The sequence below is a fragment of the Saccoglossus kowalevskii genome, chromosome 7 (assembly GCF_978046115.1).
Source record: "Saccoglossus kowalevskii chromosome 7, keSacKowa6.1, whole genome shotgun sequence".
Taxonomy (NCBI): Eukaryota; Metazoa; Hemichordata; class Enteropneusta; family Harrimaniidae; genus Saccoglossus; species Saccoglossus kowalevskii.
Window position 1 is genome coordinate 4,530,701 of NC_140647.1, and position 20,594 is coordinate 4,551,294.

The 20,594-nt window shown below is 37.2% G+C and overlaps 1 protein-coding gene and 1 long non-coding RNA gene across 5 annotated transcripts in view; one reads left to right on the forward strand and one right to left on the reverse strand.

The window, feature by feature from the left end:
• The window catches only part of LOC100375825 (calcitonin gene-related peptide type 1 receptor-like), a 117,771-nt gene that overhangs the window by 78,012 nt on the left and 19,165 nt on the right, over positions 1-20,594 (forward strand). For 3 of the 4 annotated variants that reach the window (XM_085500979.1, XM_085500978.1, XM_085500981.1), the window contains exons 4-7: positions 15,927-16,024; positions 16,630-16,701; positions 18,174-18,291; positions 19,302-19,412. In XM_085500979.1, the coding sequence (XP_085357105.1) occupies positions 15,971-16,024; positions 16,630-16,701; positions 18,174-18,291; positions 19,302-19,412 (355 nt within the window). In that variant the 5' untranslated portion in view covers positions 15,927-15,970. The remainder of the gene's footprint in view (positions 1-15,926; positions 16,025-16,629; positions 16,702-18,173; positions 18,292-19,301; positions 19,413-20,594) is intronic. The other variant, XM_085500980.1, reaches the window with a different exon arrangement.
• On the reverse strand, positions 5,743-7,264 carry LOC146740193 (uncharacterized). The gene is made up of 2 exons (XR_014929955.1): positions 6,412-7,264; positions 5,743-5,916 (listed from the first exon to the last, which is right to left on the reverse strand). It is a non-coding gene; the product is annotated as an uncharacterized LOC146740193 (long non-coding RNA).

Here is a 20,594-nt window from a genome sequence, read left to right on the forward strand (position 1 = left end):
TTTCATTCTAATTTCGATTTTAGTTAAGATATTTATGATTGCAATTACATTGAATATTATCAAGTTACAGTGATTGGTGGCGCCCATATCGATTGCGTTGCACGTCATTTTATATTACAGTCACGTACTGCTTAGTCTCACAACGCGTGTGACAGAGAGTTACAAAGATAATATCGAGATAACAACTAATTTGTTCGGTTGGCTATTAGAGACTTTAGGGTGCTAATTTTTTTGTGAACAGATACTTATCCTACATTGAAAACGACAGAAAAAAATGTATTAATTAAACAAATTGCGCATCGACAACGCAACATCGTCTGTCTCTAAAATAATTGAAGTAAAAAATCATTTCCTCATATTTCCTACCATCTTCGGTCACATGCTGGAGCTGATAACGGTCTACTCTAAACGCTAATATCAGGCGCCAAACCCCTGATCCCGAGTGACGACATTCCTTTGAACGTCCGTACATTGTTTTTGTCTTCATGGCCGATTACTTAAACCTTTTGCTCAGAACATTAATTCGCGAATTGCGGTTTTGTAAACACCTTTTAAGTATACGTTTTCCCATGGCAAAAAATAAATACTTCCTATCTTACAAAAAAAACAAATGTACACTGAGGCAGTGCAACCTTTGCACAGTTGTATACATGCGACCACGTATTTTGACGTCTTGTGGTGGTCTGACTATTACTCAGTGCGCCCCTGTTCTTCAAGCAGAGTCACGAGTGAATGTGTCTGAAAAGATGTGTTCGCAAAGACCAATTGAATAGGGATGCTTGCTTCGTGAGTGTGATGCATTAAAGTGGGATGGTCGTCACCTGCGCACGCGCGGAAATTGAGTCCCAAGCGACGATAACAACACACGCTAAAAACGCAGAGACTCATAGGTAGACGCTTGTTTGTAAACAATGACGCACTATGGTCATCTGACGCATGCGCAGGTGACGACTCCCCCGCTTTAATATGCGACAGAGCGGACAATACCGTGACGAGTTTGCTCGCGTTTTCGATCTTAATTCACCACACTGACACATTAATGATTGACGTATAGAGACGGATATTAGAAAACTGACATATATTCTAAAGCTAATATTCTAAAGTGCACAGCACTGCTAATAGATGATAGGTAAATGATGTCGGCACTCAGCAAAATTTTGCTCACTGAATCATCTTGTCGTAAACGGTAGTTAACATTTCTAACTTAAAAAAATAAATTGGAGTATGTAGAATATCGGTTGCTCACATTTATATTTAAAAGTCAGAAAGTTCAACTCTTAATCTGTTTTGCAGGAGAAAGTTTCGCTCTCACCGAATTCCGCTCACCACTCATCCACCTCGTAGTAGTGTGTTAGATTTTAGTAGTTAGTAGTAGCTCTTTATTATTCCACGCGCATGCTACGTTATCTGTGCATTCGTCGATGATATCTCGTCATTATCGTGTCCTGCGATCGCTGTGTTTAACGAGCCTATGCAATTCCCTCAAGCCAAGGGCGAACACACTGTATACCTTCTCGTTCACGTATGATCGTTGGTTTACAAACGTATCAGCATAAAAAAAACATAGTTTCTATACCCCATACCAACTGACTTTCTTAGAAATATTCATATAAGTATCTTTTGATACGTGAATGCTTTTATATGATGGTGCCCCATTTTAAATTACTAGTAGTGTACTTTGTGAATTTTAGACTTGGAAATCTTGCGTAGAATACCGCGCAGTGTACGCATCATTTCGTGAATTCAAGAGTCAATCAGGATCTGAAGTACTTCATCTCGACTAAATTCAAATGTTGCACTCATGGGCATGCGTGTTACTGCACTTATATGCAATGCATTGTGGTGGAGATAACCTTCTATTGGAAAATTCATAATTATCGCTCTGGAAACTCATGTAATTATTTTGAAATATTTTCACAATATTATGATTCATATCGATAATAATATATTACCTTTTCAAAAATTGATATATATATGAAGAAATAATCTTACTATAGAAACCATTGTAAAAATGCCAGTTTTGACCATTTGTCATGATATTTTTCACTTATGTATCTCGAAAATTGGTATAAACTCGTAACAAATAAAAATGTATATGAAGTATAATGAACATGACATGGTATAATATTCATTTTAGTTCGAACCTGCTTAACAGTGTTTCTCTGAAGTGGCTACCTGCTTTGCCGTTATAAGTATATAAAATACTGTTGTTTGCCAGTGTTTGAGTGTAAAATATACTTAGGGGGTTTCCTTCCTCTCTGTTGCTAAGTAAAGTGTTTAGCTTGTGTGACAGTGTTTTCATTTCACCTGTAACTACCGTAGAAAGAAATGACGCCCCTATACGCACAATACCCTAGTTATCGGCTTGTCTCCGAGTCGTGACAGTTTAAGTCGACATTTGAAAAGGACGTTACTCGTGTTGGAGACTTTTCGGATTATCCTATTATGCCACATTTATTCCGATTCAATTAGTCGGACACATTTCATGGGCAACAAAATCATCATGTCTGTCGTCGATATTATTCGAGACGTATCCTCGATTCAGAAAACATGTGAGAATCAAGATGTTGCAGGAAGAGGATTCGACAACGTAACATGAGATTGACATATGTGATTACTTCACGATGTGATCAGAATTTATATCTTACGCTTATATATTACAGTAAGCGCTCTGTCTGTTGATATTTATTTATTTATTTATTTATTTGTTTGTTTGTTTGTTTGTTTGTTTGTTTGTTTGTTTGTTTGTTTGTTTGTTTGTTTGTTTGTTTGTTTGTTTGTTTGTTTGTTTGTTTGTTTGTTTATTTATTTATTTATTTATTTATTTATTTATTTATTTATTTATTTATTTATTTATTTATTTATGTATTTATATATTTATTTATTTATTTATTTATTTATTATCGTTCGTTCATTCATTCGTTCGTTCATTCATTCATTCATTCATTGAGTTCATGGCTGACATGTAGCATGATTATTGCAAACAATCAAATTCAATCTAATACAATCTTGAAAGCCAATAAAATGTCACTAGCAAAATCCATACCCTTTGTCTAAATCGTGACGAGATTTACATCGGTTTTCTGTGAATTGAGTTCAATTTCTTTCATCAATTATTCATTCATTAAATGAAACACGGAAAATGCTTTTATCGTGAGGTAGTGAATCGCGGTGTTGTCGCTGGTGGCGCAATTCAACTCAATCCGTCTTGCCAATGAATCGAATAATCTGTGATAGACCACGTCTTATCACGAATCCGATAGCCGTAAAGCGTCTGGGTGGTTCGAGTAATATGCTGCCCTGTAAAGCGCTTTCTCTAAGCGTTTTAAGTTATAGTCAATAACTTGTTGATTTTATTATCACTAAACTAGGGGCACAGTCACTGTCTTCTGATATAGCCAGCCATATGTCCTGTCTCAAAGGCCTTATTAATTAAATTATTTGTTAAATTTTGCTAAAAAGGGTATAGCACGGCACAGGCTTCTCAAAATCACGTAATAAAATGATGTTGTATAGCTCTGTGTATAGTTTACTACACCATCTCAAATTTCCGAAGAAACTTAACACGTAATTATCGTGGCCTCAATTACGTCATGGATGCAGAGATTACTGAGCCGTCGCAGGGAAGTGATTCTCGTTGATAGTATAGTAGCGATGGTGAGTATCGGTAGGCAGCTATCTACATCAATAATGTTCGGATAATTGTATCTAATCAGAAACAAAAATTGCATTCCTTTTGAGCGTAAATGATAGTTGATATCACTGACACGCTAACTGAATACACCACCTGACACGTGTCGGTGCAAGTCTATTATTCTCGATCGAGCAACTGAAGGGTCCCTTTCAACGTTTTCTCGCCTAAATCTCGATGAAACATTTTTTTTCTATTTTTTGCTATCATTATATCTGATTGCTTAGCTCAAATAGGTAGATTGTGTTAGTCGCCTATGATTGAAAATGTACCGGAACAAAGCACATTATAACCTTTAACCTCAATAAGTTGGACAGCAAGGAGGATTAACACTACGTCATCATTGCGTCACTATGTATGCTTTAAACCAACAGCTTTCTAGAAAGCCTTCAATCTTGATATTCCAGTTGAGGTTTGGCTTGTCTCTGTTCGGGAATAAACACACTGACTGCTGGGTGAGGTCATAGAACTCTGTATTTCAAATACATACACCATGAAGCTAAAAATAGATGCATACACTAACGAATTTAGGAATGTGAAGCTAATTTCCAGGATTGTCTCCAAAAAAAATCTGAAACAAGTTTGATTACTATTTGATACCCAAACGACATTCAGACTAAGTTGTCACGCTAGCTTATCTCAAAACACATAATAGCAGTGTCTTCGTGGAAATCACAATCTATAGAAAAGATTACTGACCAAAATATACTAAAGAACGACTGTAGTGTTATGAGCGCCCACAGAACGTAAGTTGAAGTAAGTTGAAGTTTTAGTTGTATAATAAATTTTCCCGTTAGGTGGTTGATAAAATTTAAAGTTCATAAATGCGATGTAGTTACAAATTATTATTTTCACCAATAATCTGTATGTTAGTTATGGAATTTAGACCATAAATAATTGATTGTAGACCGAAAAACGACTCCCACGTGAGATTGCCTTAGACACCTACTCGAAAACGCTTCAGTATAAAGTCATACATAATTGTCTAGCAACAAATTATTGGTTAGCAATTATTGGTTAACAAATTATTGGTAAACAAAGTATTGGTTAGCAAATTAGGAAATTCAAAAACAGTGATACATGGTCTTCTGGTCAAATTTCGCAAAAAGTATGAAGTAGACATTAACCAATAATGTAACCCGTTTACGTTCTATGCAATTGAAATACTAGTACTAAATTATCCATGAATTACTGTAACACAGTTCATACTCCGCTACAAAACGAATGGGAAATAGTTACCTTATTGTCTATTCATTTAAAGAACGCAAACAATATATCAAATGAAGATCAATCAATCAATCCCCATTTCCTTATCTTTATTTTGAATGATTAGTAGCACATTGCATATACCATTTAATGATTAACAGCTTTTTTCTGAACGTACTTCCTTTGTTGTTGTGAAAATAAAAATAACTGTATCGCTACAATCTTCACACATTGCCTGCAGTGCTGTGTGCGTATAATATACGTAATTGACCACGCTTGTGAATGTCTAGGCGTAGTAATTGCTGTGTTCCCAGTACATATATATCACAACCATGTCCTGGTGTCCAGCAAATTCACAAGTACCGTGTTGACACCTGTATGGTGATAAGTGAGTGAGTCATATTATCATCAATCACTCACTTACGATGTTTGATAGAAATTGACGTGTTTAGGTTTAAAATTGTTTAGCTTTTTTGTCAACCAAATCTTTACAGTATTTTAATAGTAAAATTTACTCCACCGTACTCATCAATCTGATTAAAATCTGATGTAGTGTACGAGCTTTAATTATTTTGGCTATAAAATTGTTTTAATTTTATTTTGTATTACTTTTGTTATTAATGCCCTTTTATTTTATTATTTTACTTTGATTTTGATTTTTTTTAATTCCGCCCTACCTACATCTGATCCGACGCCTATGTAAGTCCCGTTCAAATCTCGCGTAAGTAACAGCCAATCACAGTCCCCCTTTTATACAGGCTGTTGGTTGCTTACTTTTCAGTGTATACGGGCAATCATTCTGTACATTTATATTTTGCCCACTTGAATAAACCATTAATAGAAAATTGCTAGTATATTTTTATTTGCAAAAGAAATTCCACAGCATTTTACAATTTGTGTCATTTCATTGAATATTTTTTTCACTTCCAACAAATGTGTACACTTCCAGATACATCTTCGCCAGCCAAGGTTCGTTCATTCAGTCATCGCTTCAATTTTACATCACTGAGCATAATTATCTAGAATGGAAGCACAAAAAAAAGTAAATCGTAATGATTAGAACACTGTAAACAGCTATAGTAAACAATGCAAACTGATTTTAAATTGTATAGCGGTCACCGGCCCACGGCATCGACGCAGACAATTGGAGCAAACAAATATTTCCTGATCAATTGCGATGTGTTCCAAATAAAAAATATTTTATTCCAGTCTAAATCAGCTCAATTACTTTAATAAAGTGTTATTGTATAATGTACAAAATGTTGATACAATTTGATGAATATTTACAGCTACGGCTTCAATACCGTAGACGATTTTGGCCCGATCGTCAACAAAACATCACCCGTCTCCAGGGCAGGCGACTGGAAAAAGACACTGGTGTTCTGTCGAACCGGTGGAAACAAAATCGTCACTCCCAGAATAACTATGCAAAATAACGATCTAAAGTCGAACCATTCGAGCCACAATATTAACATAAAAATGACTTTCGTTGCATTTGACAATGATAAACTTACCGAAAAGCCGTGTTTTTCTCTGTCGGTATAATCCGCCATTTTATTTGAGTGTGTTTGCCATCAGACTCTGCCCGGTGACGTCATCATGTGCGCTATAGAAGGAGGTCTGTGATTCGTTTACTAAAATCGTCGATAGTGGATCTCGTTGAAATCTCGTTACATAGGCATCGGTTCAGATGTAGATAGGGCGGAATTAAAAAAAATCACAAAATCAAAATCAAAGTAAAATAATAAAATAAAAGGGCATTAATAACAAAAGTAATACAAAATAAAATTAAAATAAGTTTATAGCCAAAATAATTAAAGCCCGTACACTACATCAGATTTTAATCAGATTGCGTACTCATTAACCGAAAATTAACTAAAACCAACATACAAATGACGAACATGCCGATAGATTTGTCAGAGAGTGCTGCTATGTTGATTTGTATGCGTTGTCACGGCAGCAAAATTAGCATTCATAAAAATACATTCTTTATATGTAGCCGGGGATCGTTTAGCGTTCGATCACATCTTGGGATATCTGTAATATATAGTAAAGGAAGTTGGGGAATTTGAGAAACGTCATTTAATTCTGATGAAATAACGGGCAATTGTCGTCTCTACTCTTGGGATGGCTATATCTCGCGATACTGACCGACAGTCGTTATGACGAAAACTCTCTGTAGCAACTTTATGTTGCGACAAGCAAGTACAAGATATAGTTGTCTGCGAAGTTCCTTCTGTCGTATGTCGCACAAGTTTGCGACCAGAACAACAACTATCTGCCAAACATGTCTCGATATTATCTTTTTACTCAGGCATTTGAGTAGAATTTATATTCAAATTATAATATGCTCCTTTTATTTTTGCCTGATGGAGTGCCCCCCCCCCCCCACAGGATTCATGCACCTTTGACGTTTCAATTAGAGTGTCCGTACTAACTCGGCATGGGAAGCTCGTCCACTTAACACGCTGCTCTAAAATTGATTACCGGTCAACGACCCCCATGACGGACGCCATCTGTTACGTCACAAATGACAAATAAATCAATCCGCGTTACTCAAAGTGCGGCTTACGATTGACATCTGTGGGAAACGAAACACCGAGGCGTCAACAATTCACGGCCCCGTCCCACCACTGCGTTGCAGCTCTGTCATATGCGTGGTACTTTTGCCTAGAGTTGCGTGCGACTCGGTGAAGATTAATAATGAATGACGACAAAACTCCATATGTATATGACAGATGGCGATTTCAATACTGGAGGAGCTACAAATAAGCTAACATAATTTCTCATTCAGAATTCTCACCTATTACTCAATTGCTGTCTAAATGAATGTTACCAATGGAATGTTCACCACTAAGTATGTTGCACCTCGGCGGCAGTTTGACAATGTAGAGAGATATAACACAGTCACATATCTAGGGAAGAAGTACCCTCGGTGAACAGTTTTACACGGATGTCCCGATAAATCTTTCATTTCAGACACACTCGGGAGGTCGTTCAACACAGCAAATCTGGGACGACTCTTCGCCACCCAGCCACCATATAGTACCATGGAGGTAGTAATCTCTTTTCTACCTCCATGATAGTACGTAGGCTGTTCAGCACAGCAGTTGAGTTATTCATTCACCACCCAAGCCATTAAACTGCCTCGGTTCAACACATAAGTTGAATCACTCATCCGCCGTCCCATCCGCCACAGTGTCAGCAAGGCAGTTGAATTATGCTTGAATTGTTCAACTGCCGTCTCATGCAGCCACCATTGTGTAATGTGGCTCAAAGGGGAATTTCGGGGATTACTCGCTTCTACAGTGTAGGGATACCATAAGACCTTATAACGGAACACTGAAGTCATTCACACACCCATGTAGTCAGACACAGTCAGTTTCTGGAGTTGAGCTTCGATGTTCTTTAATATTAAGACACGTGAGACACCCCTTGCTAGGTTATCGTAACAATCCGTCAAGACCTGCACCTGGTATGACGTCCCAACGTCCCTCCTATTCCCTTTACCCTCTCCCCATTTAAGCCTTGGCGAGAAGTCAGTTCACACCTGCTGGCACATGAATTCACACTACGTGGACAAATAGTAATGCAGGAACAAAGAAATTTGAGTCGGCGTGGGTTCCCACGCCTGCTCCCATTTTTGCAGTGTGGTGTTAAAATTCCAGCATGATGCAAACATGACAATTGTGTCTAGGTCGTTCAACACAGCAGTTTGAATGATCCATCTACCGTCCGAGCCGCCATACTGCCTAGGTCGTTCAGCAGAGCAGTTTGAATTACTCATCTACTCCACAGCAACTATGAATGACTTGAGCTTAGAATATTGCGTCATACGTGCATTTCAAATATTTAAACATTGAGCAATCATACAAAATACAATTTTATTTCCGAAACAAAACAACGTCACACATAAAGGTTTTCGTGCCACAGCATGTCGTCGCCATCGGACAAGGTGTGGTCTTTTCGACTGTAATACCACGTAATATTACAGATTTGGAATGAAGTAGGAATGATGGACCATTTGTAAATTGACGCACACATACACATTTTCGTATATATTGGATTGTTGTTATTGAGATGTTCATGCGTTTCGTATTTCCTGTTTGCATTCTCCGTAATTGGTTTGCTTTAGGGCCAGTGATTACTCCTCGAATAAATGCTACGCCATTCGATCGTGCATCGGTTCACTCTAATTTACTCAAAGGCCTCTAGATTTCCATGTTTGCCAATGTCCGTCGTACGTGCCTCGTGGCATGGTTAATATCCAGGGGTGTTAGTATCTAATAGGGGAATATGAAGTAAGGCTAGAAGAAGAAAACATAATGTTGATGGTGTACATTGCATTGCATTAATTCACCGTCTGCAAGCAAGGGTTATCGACAACGATGAACGCTGACAAGATTGATAATTAGCTGTCTCCAATTTTCCGTAATCTATACCAAATTACTGCAAATTGAAATACAGCAATTTATATTGCGCGTAATTCCCTTGGTTCTCCTCAGTAAAGTGGGCGCTGTAGGAGCGAGCGCAGCGTTTTCTGTATCGTGTCGAGATTTTCGTAATACCAAGTACGCGGAATTCGGTGCATTGAAAGACGGATATTTATTATCGTTGCTGTGTTAGGTGAGTAGATTGTAGGCGATGATGGCTTCCGTCACGATAACCGCATCGCATGGCGCTACCTTCAAATATATAATATGTTTTTTATTAGACGAGTATAATATATCACATCGAAAACTACATTGGCCAACGACTGACGACTGCTGCGACCGAGACTAATAGTGACGTTTGATATTAGACCAAGCTGTTTGATCCCAATAGAAATGTTTATTTTCGGCGCCCATTTGTCAATTGCGTGATATGGCTCTGGGCCAATACAATGCTTGACATTTGAAAATATTTTTAAAGTCACGACTATATTTTTTTGAATTTATCTACTACGTGCTTCGACATATTTTACTACAATAAAATGACGTCATAAATAGGAACAAACAATATCCACTTGCCTCTAGGGGGTTGATATAAAACGACAGGAGTATCAGCAGAATATAAGTACCATCATCACACAATGTTATCTCGTGAATTATTCAATCAAATAATTTAATATTCTTGTTATATTGACGATATATACTACTAAATACAACATATTTACTGACCAGATTATCTAGCGAGCTCACAGTGAGCCGAGCTGTACAATATTGCGAAACAGCTTTTTTTTCTGTAAATATTTAAATATGCACTTTTTAATGGACACTTGCCATGGGAACAATTGTTAAGTAATTTATACGATCGCTTGGACTGGGGAGCTTAGAAATTAAAATTTCAGCAACTCAGGCCTCCACTGTTCTTTATTGCGAACGGATTGCCTGAATACTACATCTGGTGTCGAGTTCCATCGAAATAGAGTACAAAGCAGAGCACGGGGGAAATTAGTATATGAAATGGAATCTCTTGTTTCCTACCACGGGCTACACGATACCTGTAAACACGCTTTCATTTATAAACATGTCACGTAAAACGTACTGAATAGACCACCATGTCACTTGACATTGTTGTCCGAGTACACCATCACCTCTGCCATTTTGTTCATACCTAAAATATTGTTGTCACGTGACATTGGTGTTCGAGTACACCATCACCTCTGCCCTTTTGATCATACCTAAAATATTGTTGTTACGTGACATTGGTGTTCGAGTACACCATCACCTCTGCCAATTTGTTCATACCTAAAATAGTGTTGTCACGTGACATTGGTGTCCGAGTACACCATCACCTCTGCCATTTTGTACATACTTTTATCAACATTACTTGACTGATGAAAAAATAATGTTTACATGATCAGAATTATCTCATCAAATTAATCCCGTCAGAATAATTTTGGTGAAATTTAACAAATCTGAACTGACATATTCTGCGGTTTACATGATGCGATTTATCTGAACAAAATATTCTGATCATTTAAACCGATCTTTAGATGAGCGTGGGAGTATCGGGAAACACTTTGTGATTTTTGGTAGAACAAGTAACTTTCTGAAAAAAATCCGTAAAGAGTCTATTAAAATAACAGCTTGTTTTATCATAATTCTGTGCAAAGAATGTTCCAAATATGCATCTGTTGTTAGACCCTGGTTGCCATGGTGGTCGATGTCTAGATTTTAAACTGCGACTGTCCGTTTCTGAATCATCACGTGTGTAAAGTGGTAATAACTGCCCATATTGTAAACGACTTGGGTCATGCATCGTCTGTCATGTTTCGATCAATCTCAAGTATGTACTCAGCACTATGCCACGTTCAACGAGAAAAAGTTCCTAACCGCAACAACATCATGTTGCTTAGTAACCGTTACAATAGCAAAACTGCAATTACCAAAGTGGATCCACTACATTGTTCATTTCCTATGACATGATTCGCTTGAACATGCTAATGTCCGGTGCTGCTGGCTATCACACTATACAGGTGTTCTGTTTACCATTGTCAATGGCATTGTCGAGTAAAAGGTGCGTGGAGCTAACTTCTCGTACGTATGCGGTATAAGTTAACTCGCTTGGATTGTAAATATAGTCCACTATGAAGACACGCTCTGTACCTCACTATCGTATAATTTCAATGTATACAGTGCGTGGTACGCGCATTGTAAGTAAGATCAAGCAATGAACAAGATAATAATTAAAAATTAGTATGTGCAGATACGCAGTTCTAACGACAGTCACTGCGTCACATTAAAAATGGAATCTTGTATTTGTATTTTTGGTTCACTTTTTTGTTGGTGTGGGGTTATATTCCCCTTATCGTGGTTATTAATCACTATAAGCCCGAATTTCAAAAATATATCCATCTAAAATGTATAGTAAAAATCATGCCGATGTTTTATGGTTGCATGAGCGTTCTAATATTATTATTTTGTAATATCAATATATTGTATCTGGTTGAAATAGATAATCTAACTGCGTTAGTTGTATCTCGAATTTCAGAAAAATGATCGCACTGTTTTTAATAATGCAAAGAATACGAACAAAAACACGAACACTCTACGTGTTGTGTGGCTATATAGAAATAATTTAGCAGTATGGTTCCAAGGCACTGAATAATTTAACCGACCAGATTTAGATGTGGTTAGTCCGAGTTAAATATGTCAACTACTGCTGTTGCCGTAACGTTTGTCGTTAAAGATGAATTTCTGATAAAACCCCGTCTTTTGTACATTCTATCCCGGGCAGGACTGTCTAATACAAAAAGGTGAAGCTCGGTATACACACACAAGTGGTTTCGGTGGCCAGTATATTATATTTCAGACTAACTGGAAATGAGTCTAACCAAGCTTAGTTTCTACGTCCAATGCAGTTACCTTGCTGCAACACGATTAATGAAGAGTCACTAACCGAACGTTGGCATGACAAATGCGGCTGTTGCCTGGTAACTACAGATTTAGGACAGTGACTGATGTCAATCTGAGTTACCATGCTGAGACATGAATGGACACTCTAATTGGAAAACAGCACAGGTGTATGACAAATCTTTCAAACATGCAACAGCAAGGGAGTGCGTTACTGAGAAAGTCTTCAGTCGGTTTTAGTTTAGCCGAGAAAAAAAACAGTGACGCTTTATTGGAACAATTATACTAACAGTGACGCTATAAATGCCGAGTATTTGCTCTGTCCGCCACGTTTGTCAGTCAGGCCCTTGTGGACACGTCACGCCGGGCGGTTAGGGCAAATGTTCAGTCGTGAACAAATATAATATAAGATTTTTTTGAATCGTTACTACATGTATAGGTCCCCTCTCTAAATAGAGTTGGCGTGTGGGCGGTGTGGGCGTCTCAGAGAAGCGAAATCATCAATAGTTAATAATAAGCAGCAACTTAAGGGATTTCAGTAGGCATCTCTGTGCATGGATCTGCGTATAAATGAAAGAGTGAGTGCGATGTGGACCAGCTCTATTACCATGTACATGTTACATAACAAGATATTAATACGTAATATGAAGAAGATCGCCGTATTATACTTCTTGGGACGTTGTATGTTATTGTAAATTCATACCCTATTGTTTAGTAATACTGAATAGATGTTTGCAGTATTCAAGTTCCACGACAACGTATTCGAGAGAAAGGTTCAACATTCAGTGTAGTGTTTGTGAAAAATATTCAACAAGTACGGCCGTATATATGGCGCGTAATTCTGTTTAAAGTGATATCGACTGATAATGACTCTAATTTTAATACGCAAATTTCATTGCTATAGTTCTGACCCACAATACAAGTTAATACAACTCGTCTCACCGCTAATAAAGAAACGTTAATGACCATAATGACGTCACTGACAGCTAGCATGAGAACAGTGGATTTGAAATCATGCTACTCGAAATTAGCAATTGTGTGAATATTTTTAGTAAGTGCTGCTTTCCTCTCCACATCCCAACAATTAGGATCGTGGTGGGAGCGTTTTCAACGTTCATACGATTTGGATATTACTAAACCTCACACTTACAGTGCTTGGCAGTAAAGCTCAGTTGATATTGGATTTAGTTTATTGCATTTTGTTTTCAACTTGTTCTTATTTCCATAGCAATGCTAAACCAAATGAATAAACATTGGAGGCAATTTAGGATGAAAGATGCTATCAGCATCAAAATGGTGTTTACTCAGTCGTTTCGGCTTTATCATCTTAAATTATTTAAAAAAAGGAAAACACTGATCAAAACTCAATCTAGTTCTTTCGACCAAAACCAAAATCAAATTTCCAATCTTTAAAAACAAAAACGAAACATTCAAAACAACCCCGGTTTAATACCCGTATTTCTTTTTCTGTTGTTTTTAATTTGTTGTGTGATTATGTTTCATCTGACTGTCCCAAATCTACGTCGTAATTGGGACGTACGAGCAATTACCTGTAGTTTTCATTGGCGTGTTTGTTCACGTTTTCCATAATTAATGAGGTCTTTGGTATATTATTAATTGACCGGTGATTTCATTGGAATTCAATAAACATTTGTGAAATTTTGTTTTGTGAAGTTAGTTTCGGTTATACGTCAATAAATCCATAACCCATTTTTTATGATTGACCAAACTATTTACTTTGTAGTTGTTGACATGCCACACTTTATCAACACACCTTTCCTAAAAATTGCGCCCTCAGGCGTCTAAGAGATTCTGTAGCGTCAACATGGCGCTGAAGTGTGAAAGCAATGGCTTTCAAATCGACATTTTTGTAGTCGCTCATTGCTTAGTGTATATCAATTAATATAAATAAGTATTAATAAAATAGTAATTAGTAGTAAATCTCTCAAAATAAGTGTCCATAAATGATAACAAATGGGTTTAATGCCGGTTATATCTAAGAATGCGCCATGTATACCATTCTATTACTCTGCTGGAATCTGATCTGGGTGTTAAAAATGTATAGTTATTTTTGCTGCAAATATTTGACAACAATCCATACAAAACTGAGATGCTCAGAATTGCTCTCTAATTATATCCTTTGTCGGTTTCAACGTTGTTGTTTACGACTGGATTGCACAAACTAAACTTACATAATTATTTTTTATCAAGCCATGCAGATAATTGAGCGTTGTGACGATTCGGTCCAAAATTAACGGAGCACTAAATACTGAATTCAGCCACCGGCACAGTGACATTTTCTTCGCGTGTAGTACTATTCAATATGAGAATATATTCAGTTATTTATCCCCGAGACGATTAACTCAACCGATATATATATATAGAAAGAGACATTGATTGATATTCCTCTAAAGAAAAGTGATAGTAAACGATATTAAAAGACCTTTGATCAATTACGATAAAAAATGATGATTGTTTCATTATTGATTTCCACTGATGTATGTATATGATTCATGTTTTCTATTAATGATACACCCGAACATATTGCTGTTTTATAGCCGTCTTATTGATTCTATGGCAAACCAGTTTGTAGTAGTGAGGCATACACACGTTTTATTCCGGTGACGGGTTTTATGGTGCCATCGTTATTACATATGAATAAAGAGTAATTGTGATATGTAATATTTATTTGATGTGTCTCTGCGGGTAAATTACTTTCTAAATAGCCAAAGATGGGTACAAAATATTGTTGTTCAGCAATGTATTAATAATGTATAAGGACTAAATATTGGATAGTATTCCGTGATTATTATATTCCTAAATATTTCTAAACCATATTCAATATTCTGTGACAGATAATACGTAATTATAACCATCATCAAATATGTAGACGCAAATTATTTTTTTTTATTATTTATATAAAGACGTTATTGTATAAATATAATTATTATTTTCACAAAAAGAACTTTTTCCTTATTGACTTTACCACATCGTGTTACCCTTATCAACTCTTTCGTGTGCATACTCATCAATCAGACTAACACCACCGCACTTAGGGACTATTCATTCCCGTAACTAACACGACCAAATCTCCCATGATCACATGTGCAGCTTTCAGCATGACACTTTAATATTAACCCGTCATATGTAATCCGCAATTACAATGTGCACACTGGTTACGTCATTCCTACCGAAAAATTCAAAATACATACTAGTAGATAATAAACAAATACAGCGTCAAAAGTTAACACTTCTGTACAGGAATGTTAGATTATGTGTTGCTCGTGTATTTGTCAATTCGGCATTGCTTCGCTTATCAAAATACGCTCTTTCCAATCGACACGTTTGTGTTTAACTCCAGACAAGGTTAAATGTGCGACCATAGAGATTCAAGACTCATTGCTCATAAAATACATGCGATTCTCGTCCAAGACGTTGGCTTTCTTTCGGTTGCGTCGCCTTGATGGTCTGCGCATGCTCGGCTCTTAGTGCCGCCCTATTTCTCCCTATGTTATGAATTAGAGGCTCTGCGTCCAGCATTTGCACGTACTACGTTCAACGCGTTCAGTCTGAGCGTATGTCTTGGAATATCACGGACTGTTTTCAACAGTGCTTACATTCACTGTATATGTCACCTCTCCTGCCTGCCTGTCACGTTATTTACAGCTTCAAGTCTCGGTCGTTCTTTGCAGGAATACCGTACCGTTGCCCGGACACCGCGTTTGCTGATCAGGAGATGGATGCCAGGATATCACCGAGAGTGGTACTTTTCGTGATTTGCTTAGCCCAGGTAAGGTGGACTCTTTTCAAAACATTGTATCGAAGCAAATTTGCAATTATTGGTCAAACCGTTGTTCAAATTAACATCATCATCAATATCATCACCATCAGCAACATTATCATCTTCATTGCTGCTGTTATTATTATTGTTATTATTGTTATTATTATTGTCATCATCATCATCATGATCATCGTACGATTGCGGTTGTCGTGTTTCAGTTTCCAGAAAAATTTAGAAATCGATACAGTATAGCATATACTTAGTGCCCATCATCACTTGATATAGTAATAACCGTAAATTTCTTTTATTCCAGTTATATGTATATTGAAGATTTAAAAATATGTTTTTTTTAATGCATTTTGATCCTTTGTTTTATTCCCTTTATCAACGATTTCCTTTCCTTTCGAAGGATACCGGGCAAGCCTATTTGTTTCTTTATAATACTATCTAAAAGTAGTTAAATGCCTTGTAGATTATAAATATAAATATCCGATATACATATATATCGATGCTAACTTATTATATTTGCTAACGTATCTAAATCGTGTATGTTTCTATCACTCCTATTTTGCCATTTCCAAATGTTTGCTTTTCCCAATCATTCCCTTATTCAGATAGTTGGATTGTGTGATGGAGGGGAGAACGACTCATACGTGTTTGAGTACTATGATAACCCCTGGTCACAGGTAACAAACACCCTGGTGATTTTATACCAGCCTTTTCGGGCATTTTTTTCTTCTCATTCATATTTATCATGTTTACTGTGTTGTTGGTATTCTGTCGTGCAATTCCCAGCATGCACTTCTTCACTTCTGCTCTGTTCATATTTCTAACACACTAAATTCTCATTCCCTTCATCCCGCCATTTTGTGCTGCGTCGACATTGTGGCAAAACGTCGGATACGTGTGAAACCGAAATAAACAACTCCCACGTGTGAAGGCTCGGCCGTTTCAAAATAGGCACGTGTGCCGCATAGTACCAGTGCGGGTTGGAGGTATTCACGATCCAGAATAAACTATACGCTGTTCTTATCGGAAATGAATGAGCTAGAAGGGTTGATAAAGTCATATTCACCACTGTATCTATTCTTCTAGCTTGTCTACTTTTACATTAGTTTTGGTTCAAGCCACACGTTTTTAGACGATCACAATAAATATAAAACTAACACATCAAGTGTGGTGCTCTCTGGATCTATGATTAGATACATCCCTAGAAACTCTAGAAAACATTTTACTAACCACAATGGCACACAATTAATAGTGTTCGGCGTCATGTTGTTGTGCTTATTACTAATGGGGAGGGCGGTGAACTAATAATTATAATAACGGACAAAAAAAGTGTTGCAGGCATTAAAAGTTTTAAAACCAAATAACCAAGATCATAACGTTTGAATATTTATTTTGGAGTGGTGTTCTGTGATAATTTAAAAACAGTTTTAGCGTAAACTGCACTGTCCTTCTTTTTCGGGTGTTACTAGCAAAAAATGTGTTTATATATTGTTATTGCATTGTGAATTGTGTGTGAAAATTGTGAATGATTACACCAGTGAGCACATTCCTAACATATCCCTGGTAATGTGGACGTATCTGTGTATTTCCCAGTCTAAGCACCCGATGTAGGTATGTTCTTCGTATTTGTAGGGCACGTTGATACTTGTAGATTGACAGACCACAAACGCATGTCAAATAAAGGCGGCCGTCACGCATGGTAACAAATTGTCGAGGTGTAGCACTTGTGTCCTGTTGTGGTGCACTTACTTGTGCATGTGTAGTCACATGCCAACTTGTTGAGCCGACAAATGTCATCCCCTTCTCCCTACGCATATCTCATATATACTGCACTTCATACATTTCAGCGAGGACACGGTTATACCTATACAAGTTTCACTCACTCACTCACTCACTGCGCATTATATACCCACATCAGTATCCAACAAACATCTAATTGTTGGTATTCTAACCACGCTTTTATCTTCTCTTTATATCTTTATACATTCACGTTGGTAATACGACGCATGTCTCATTACCATGCATGGTCACTTTCAATTTTACCATCCCACATAGATAGATTCCCTTCCCCTCACCCCTTTACTAATTTGCCGATATGTACCTATGCTTACCATAGTAACAATCTTTGGATATTTGTTTTCGCACGTAGGGTTTCTGGTTTGGAGACACATTTGTTGAGCTGACTGAAAAACAACAGGCTCAACTAGCACACGAGCGCGAGCTCTGTGTGGAAAGAATGATGACCGATCCTTTTCCGACGGATGGCGGTGAGTCCTGTCTGATAATTAGTATGTAATTTGATGCCCGGCGTCGGCGAATTTAATTCTTCTGTATATTGAATATCACGAAAAAACCGGGACATTTACATGGATCATTGAACTATATTTATTTCAGATAAAACAGCTCTGTTGTTTATCGAGGGCATAGAACGAGAGGCACTTGTATCATATTTTGTTGGTGTTTGATTCTGCATGATATCGCTTGAAATATGCATATATCCTGTCATCCATGACTTTTGGTCGTCGCGATGTTTGACATGGTGCCATTTGATTTTGTTAATGTATAAGATAACTGTAAAACACAGATCACATGTATTATATCACGCCAGGTGTTCACTCGAGACAAACTTTTATATTTTGTCACAAAAATTGGCACGTTTGAAAAAATGCCACGAATTTAACATTAACCACACGTGTCTGTTATATTATACGAGTCTGTTACATTCCAAATAGAGGTCAGATATATTGAGACGCGTGGTCTGTTACTTATGAGGATTCGTCCGTTTTGTGATATCCTCTGAAATAGTGTTCTTTATTGCTAGATTACATAGTATCCACCGTTACATACGTGCGAATAAACCCTGCTGTTTAAGTCGTACCTGGATTACCGCGGATTATGCAAGCTGATCTCCAGAATCGGTCATCATACTTATAAGAGGTTGATTGATCTTAATGGGGGAATTATCACTGCTGCGGTTGGCAATACGTTTACGATTTTGATTAAACGTGTGTAAAATGTTGGTTTACACTACGATCCAATCCTAGAGATAATAAATGATTTCGTTTGGGTTATAAACGAGTGAAAAACAGAGCAAGACTGAATGTTTGTTCAGTAAATGTACCTCGTTATCGTCAAGTATCTACTGAGTGTCGACCGTTAATGTGTACGCGCGTCAAACTGATTCCGGAAATCAATTTTTAAGAATATTTTTTTAATTATCGGCGTGTCAAGACTCGAATACGCAATTATAAAAAAAATGCTTTTATTGCTTTTACAGGACTTTACTGCAATCGAACGTTTGATGGATGGGGATGCTGGAATGATACCAAGGCTGGGCACACCGCCTTCATTAACTGCCCTTATTTCATTCCCAACTCCGTGCCAACAAGTAAGTCGCATCATGATATAATCTTAAAATTTACTATAAATGTGTGTGCCCGGTACGGTGACAAACAGTGTGGGTGTAGGGTGGTTCAGTGTAAGTATTCGGAGATGGTCTTCGAGTTATAAAAAATGATTTATGTAATACTGGAAAATACTTTATTTAAGCTGGGATTTATTTTCGCTGAAAAGCCTTTTTTTGGGTGTTCTGTAAGGAATTTATTTTCACTGGTTTTCGATGAACTGAATGTAAAATATAGGGAAAAGAATTTTTATTTCTACTGAATCATCGCTCAGCGAAAATAGCGAAATAAATTCCAAGGGAAAATAAAGTATTTTACAGTAATGCGTTCGATATAAAATTTTGGAGTTGAGACCGTTACTGGATTAACTGTGATTTATCTTGAATGCTGAATTGTTCACACAGAAAAAATAATATTTATTGTGGGTAAAATAATGCAGGACACAATGCGCAATGTATTTACTAATAACCTAACGTGCGTTTTAGTCAAATGACTACTGCTTCGTGTTTTGCGTAAATATTGTTCTTAGTTTGGTGCGAGATTTGATTTTCGAGGTATGACGTTTTTATAAGTATTTTGAAGAGGAAAAGCCCGCGCCTGTACCAAACGAATTATACAGTCATTGCATTGCTGTCCTAATTGTTCAGTCTGTGTTCCAGAAATAAAGCACTCCGCGCGTTAACAGCCACACATACGGCGTGCATGTATACTTCAATAAACATAAACCATCGGGTGATCAATAATACACGTAGTTGCAACTGTTATTTATTAGTCCCCGTTCGGACGAAGTCCGAAAACGGGGACTTATAATTCGGTCTCCGTCCGTCCGTGCGTCCGTCCGGAGTCATATCTCAGAATCCCTTGGACCGATTCCGTTCATTCTTTGCATGTGCCTAGTACTTTATGTGGGGCATATGCTCATCGATTCAAAAGGGCCGACTGGCAGCCATCTTGTTTTTTGAAAATGTTGTATTTTGTCAGTTTTCATTCAAACTTGGTACATAGATTATACATGTTAGGATACATGTCCATGACGATTTATTTCACAATTGGATAAAAGATGGCCGACTGGCAGCTATCTTGTTTTTTGAAAATGTCGTATTTTGGACATGCTTTGTCAGTTTTCATTCAAATTTAGTACATAGATCATACATGTTAGGATACAT